This window comes from Apium graveolens, chromosome 1 (genome assembly GCF_009905375.1).
Source record: "Apium graveolens cultivar Ventura chromosome 1, ASM990537v1, whole genome shotgun sequence".
NCBI lineage: Eukaryota > Viridiplantae > Streptophyta > Magnoliopsida > Apiales > Apiaceae > Apium > Apium graveolens.
The window spans coordinates 165,544,716-165,550,715 of record NC_133647.1 but is presented as its reverse complement, the minus strand read 5'-3'; the positions used below and the strand labels follow the sequence as shown (position 1 = coordinate 165,550,715).

Genomic DNA, 6,000 nt, shown 5'->3' with positions numbered 1-6,000 from the left:
TATATTTAAATAATCATTTGTCTTACTAGATGTTAATAGTGATTAAAAATGTACATAAATCAGATATTTAGCTTATAAATAATCGAAACCATCATAATTTACTAAAAAATATAACATACGACAATTTACATGCTGACACACATACATATAACTTAATGTTACTTTGGTAACCGTACTGTAAATAAAAAAGTAACATTTTTCCATGCATACATACATTGAATTTCAAAAATTAACATTTTTCAGTAAAATCAACTTTTATATTAACAATAGTGTAAATTTTACATTATTGTATATTATGATTGTAAGTTATTCTAATTTCAATTATGCATTTTTTATCTTTTTAAATTAAGTAAATTAATTGTAAGTTAGTAGTGAACTAATAATATAGACAAATATATATAGTTTATTTGAATAAAATTCAAAAGTTTTGGTTAACTCTGTATTCACCATAAATGTTATTTTTTAAATTTTCATTTGTAAACATACTAACGACATTTTCAGATTAAGTATAATCGTTTCGTTTTAAACTACACTGACTACCCTATTTATATACATTCAATAAATATAAATTATACAACACAAATAAGAATATATATATATATATATATATATTGCTTAATTAGTTATATTTTAAACATTGTGTAATTTGCTATTGTGTTTTATAAAAATAATACATATTGATAAACAATCGACTTGTATTTGATATACGTTATACATTATACCATATTTACGAATAAGAAAACAATTGAAAATATTATAATTAAAATGACATTTGTCTCACACGGATGATTATGCTAGTCTTTATTAAAGGAGCAACAAGCACAAAAAAATCAAAAATCAAGCTAGCAGGCTAACAGTAATCTACTCAAAGAGCTAACTTAGCTAACTGAGTGTGCTATTGCTTTGAGTGTGCTATTGCTTTATTAACACAATTATTTTGATAAAAAGATATTGCCTTAAACATAGGCATAAGATGAAATACATCTCGAAGAATCATTACAAATGATGAATGATCCAAATCTTAATTGTTTATGATCTCCCTAACCCGAAGGCAATCCATCAGTTACGAATGAAAATATATATTAATTTTTATAATCCATCAAGATTATGTACTAATTTACAATTTTCAATAAAATAAAAAGTCGTATGAATATTAAAAAGAGACATCCCATAGTTCCAAACTAGTAAAATAGTGAATGCGAAGAAAATACTAAAAATCATTTGTTGATTAATTTATTTTAAATTTTGAAATTTTATTATCTTACAAAGATGCGCCGTGGGCGAGTACTCGAGTTCTTGATTTCTCCAAGAGTGATCAAAAGTTTGACTCCTGACGTGTGCGAGTTCAACTTTCAAAAATAAAGTTCGACTCTTTTAAAATATTTACTCGTTAAGAAAAATGAAAAATAACGGATTTATAACAAATGATCGAAAATTAATTAATAAAGTGGGAAGAAAAGATGAACTGCTACATTCTTTTTATTACAAAAAGTGAATTATAAGAACCGGCAAAGATGAGATAATCGGAATGTACATGCAATCGAGAACTTTTACGATGAAATTATATGTACATCATCAAAAAAAGAAATTTGAAAAAGAATATATCTGCTAATTTACTTTGCTTTTGGACAGCTCAACAAGTGTTAATAAAGAATACAAAGCCACATTAGACAAACCATAAATATGGCAGAGTGTTCATTAGTACTATACAGTTCATCATTTTAAGAGAATACCCGGGGCTGGAATACATATTCTACTGAATTTTTTTAGTCTATCCTGGGCTCTAGCCTCTCTTTGCGCCCCGGGTATTTCGCCCTGCACCCGAAGGGAACATTTCAATTGCTTAAAGCCATGCTACACATAGGCATCAGGGTTTTGGAGGAGATATGCTTCCACAATCTTGTACATTCCCATTACCTTCTTTTTCCCAGCATTTATTTCATTCTCCTTTAGCTCAAAATTGCTCTTGGCATAAACTTTGGTTGACATTTTGCAGATGGTTCCCCCAGCACATGAAGCTTCAAACTTTACCTCGTACGATATTTTGTCAATCTTGTCCATCATTCCCTCTCCTTCAATCAAAGTGTAGTTATACACATAATTTTCTTGATTGAGGTCGTCGATCTGGTGCTTTAAGTACCTAATTTTGCTTCCTGCAAGCAGGAAAACAGGTCTGTCAAATATATGCTTTCAAAATAAAAGCAAATAAATAGAGGTACATGTTAAATGTATATAGGCCAGAGTCATCTTGCCTTCAGCAAAGTTGATCTGTTTAATGCTTCCTGCTCCCCCATCTCCTTTCAGGAGTTCAATACTCTTAACAGCATGTGGTAATAGTTTTGGAATTAAATTGTTGGAGTCAACTGTTGAAGCCTTGAATATTCTCGCTGGAGCAACCGGAGATGTGAGCTCATCTGTAAATGTAAAGATACCCAAGAGATCTTAATTACAAAAGCTTTTGATCTGTAAATCAAAAGCTTTATGTTGTATGAGAAACTGTGTCTGATTACAGAGATTAGATGACAGAGGTATATACCTATAGTAATTTAAGAATCGGAGATCTTGTTTGCTTAATTTAACAACTATGAATATATTTGATTCTGTTTCCGTGAAATTCGTTGAATTGTCCGGTATGCAAGACCTGCAAGCATTGCACTACAGGTTGTGAAAAGGTATCAGCTGCCCACTTGCCACAAATGTAAAGGACAAGAAAGTAAAAAATTAAGAAACTTCAGATCACATGCAAATTAAATGTGTGTGGCCAAATTACTAAAATGTTTGTACAGAAACATGCGGGTAGAGAAAATGGCTTCCAAAGATGCCAAACCTTGCTGGAAGTAGAATCATACTAAGCATGAGCAATATTGTTGCATTATAAATCCCTACAACTAGCTACCGATACTCGGAAACTGAATCCAAAGCTAGAATATCTCAGCATAGTACTCGTCTCACTGATCGAGAGTTCAAAATACACATAGCAAATCTTATAAATGGAATAATAAATGTACCAACATAAATATGGATGGTATTATTGGTATAGCACTTGATCATTGAGAAATTGCATACCATCGAGGGAATTATGATTCTGCAGTAACATCGAAACTGGTCAATTATGATTCTGCAGTAACATCGAAACTGGTCACGAACTTCCGAATGTAAAGAGCACACAGCGCAGGGAAATGCTAGAGATCAGCCTTTTAGCAGAAAACAGAGTCCATACACTCGCCTCAGAAGAGCAATGTCACGATGGAAGCAAACACAGGCTATAATTACGAAAATAATAGGAGGCTTCCTATTGTCCCCAGTGGAATTCAGAGGTTAAGAAATGACCTATCTCTCATTACTACAACACTGTGGACTTGATTCTTTAGCTGGATCCAAGATTGACTAGGATGCTTTTTAAATTCAATATCTTCGTTAAGCCTCCCAGAAGCACATTCAGTTAAAAGCCCGATGAAACTGATATTATCTGGCTTGCACCCGCACTTCACATCCAAATGAAAATCTTAGAATAGCATCCCTTTATTCCCTCCCATACCCATGAAGCCGTAACACTGTCTTCCACACCTTAGTTTCACTGAGAATGGACCTAGCATCGTTTAGTTTTCCACATTTGGCATACATGTCAGTCTTTAAAGAACAACAAAAAAAACGACCGAATTTTTACAATCTAGTAATCCAAGCTCCAAAATCCCAGCATTACCACATCCAGTAACAATGCTTACACCCACATTTCCTCAAACCTATCATTAAGCATTGTGCTGTATATATACAGAGTTTATTGTAGTTACCTTTTTCAATATGACAAGTAACTATTGAAATCACTGAAAAACAAACAAACAAATGAAATGCCTTCCTTGCACTACATTTACCTCTCTTTTTATTTGTTATATTTAATTGCTATTTACCTAATTTAGATTTTAATGTATTTAATTTTCATGATCTTCAATTTAGTTGATAAAATAAAAAAATAAACTAACTAGTTAGAATTATCTTTATTGAAATCAGGACACCACACCATAATATTGAGGTGCATTAAAGTGCAGCTAAGAGTATAAGTTTAACTGTTGTACCAACATTAATCTTTGTTGTAATTTATTAAATATTTTATTATTAACATTTTAATTTTTTTCGTAATTCAATTTTTTAATTCAGTTTTCGATTTTAACCGAAATGGAATTTTTTATTTTAATTTGAAGATCATATTTGCACATGACGTGATCTCATATTATAATTAAAAAAATTACTATCCATAACACTTACTCATTTGGAGGGAATAATTATATAAATAATTCGTAAAAATAATTCAAAATAATAAAATAATTAAGTTGTGTAGTCATCAAAAATACGTATTATCATAATTAATCCAAGTCAAACAAAAATCGGCATTTTTTCTCTAAAAAAATATCAATAAAATATTCACCTAATAAAATGTCTAAAAATGATGTACCAAAAATAATTTACCAAATTTGAGAAATATTTACATTTCTTGTCTTGCTTTTTTTAGTTACTTGTTATATTTATTTTTTCAATTTCAACAACTTAAATATTATTCAAAGGAAATGTTAAATAATTTTTAGAATATATTGATATAAAATAATTTTATAAACTAATCAATCGATTCCCAAAGAAAGAAGACCCCAGATATCACTATTCTAAGATAAATGACTCTCAATGTCATTTTTCCGGAAAAATTGCCCCAAATATAGGGATGTAAATTGATCCTGTCCATTCGGTATCTCGGCTTATATCCGACTCGAAAATATAATACATGTCTCATATTCGTTTTACAAACGATTCAAATCTGGCGGAAAAATTAAACTCGATTAAAATATGATCCCGGATATGAGCACTCATATAGCGGCTCAAATTAGGACTCAGATTATTTTCTATAAAATGATACTACCCGAATATCTAAATATGATGCATGGCTCTTATTCAATTCCACCCCATATGTAGAATATATTTTTAACCCATTACATTTGTAAGTAAATAATCATTTAATAATTCTTAATATCTTATGTAATTTTTAATTTTTTACAAAGTATGACTTATATTGTTATTATTTGTATAGTATAATATTTATTTTATTTAAATAATTATCCGAATAATTAACATAAAAATGATACTTATGTTAGTGAATTATATTTGACTCGTATATGGGGGATCATAAACTATCCGTTTAGATAATGAAAATACGGTACCGGCTCATATTCGGTTTAGATCCGCCCTCATATACCCGAGATCAGTTTGTATCCGAATAATGTGATCTCGAGTCCAAATCTGAACACACTAAAAATAAAATGATACGGTACTTGAACAAGGGGTTATCCGATTCTACCCAAATATCAATTTATAACCAAACCTGAAATCACATTTTTTATATAAAGAAAACGACACGTCACGTTTTTAACACATTTTTTTTAGGGTTTTTCGCCTAAGAACCAAACTCTAATTATTAACCGTTTTTAATACTTTAAGATTTATAAATTCTCAATTTGAATTTTAAAAATTTTAAAATATTTATAGATATTGTTAAGGCTAATTCTCGTAAGCCGTAAGATTAAACTTATAATTAGAATTGAACATATAAAGTAAGGTTTTGGTATGATTTGGGGGCTCAGTTTGAGAGTTTTTCTCCAATTGTATAAAATTATGGATCCTTTCAAGTTGCCAACGTAACCCTTTTATAGGGAATTAAACCCGCGTAGTTTTAGGTTTCGGTCGTCCACTGCCTTTGTTCATCGGGTGCAAGCAACCTTCGAAATGACAAGTTTCCTTTTATAATAATGTTCACATTAATTATATCATTGTGGTGGGCGAACAAATATATTATTTATATTTAAGCCGAGTCCAATAAATATTTGGCTAGCGATTAAATAGTCCACTTATTTGTCTGCGGTAATGGCTTGTTAGTCCTAACTGCGGTTATCGAGTCCAATAATAAGTTTGTACCTGAATATAATTCATGTATTATGTCATTTATCGGAACTATTTTGT

General features: G+C 30.3%; 1 protein-coding gene across 1 annotated transcript; it reads right to left on the bottom strand.

The window, feature by feature from the left end:
* Positions 1 to 1,854: 1,854 nt before the first annotated feature.
* LOC141710711 (major strawberry allergen Fra a 1.07-like) lies at positions 1,855 to 3,596 on the bottom strand. The gene is made up of 3 exons (XM_074513253.1): positions 3,539 to 3,596; positions 2,248 to 2,441; positions 1,855 to 2,136 (listed from the first exon to the last, which is right to left on the bottom strand). Exons 1-3 carry the CDS (start codon positions 3,594 to 3,596, stop codon positions 1,855 to 1,857), a joined length of 534 nt encoding a protein of 177 aa, XP_074369354.1.
* Positions 3,597 to 6,000: the final 2,404 nt, after the last annotated feature.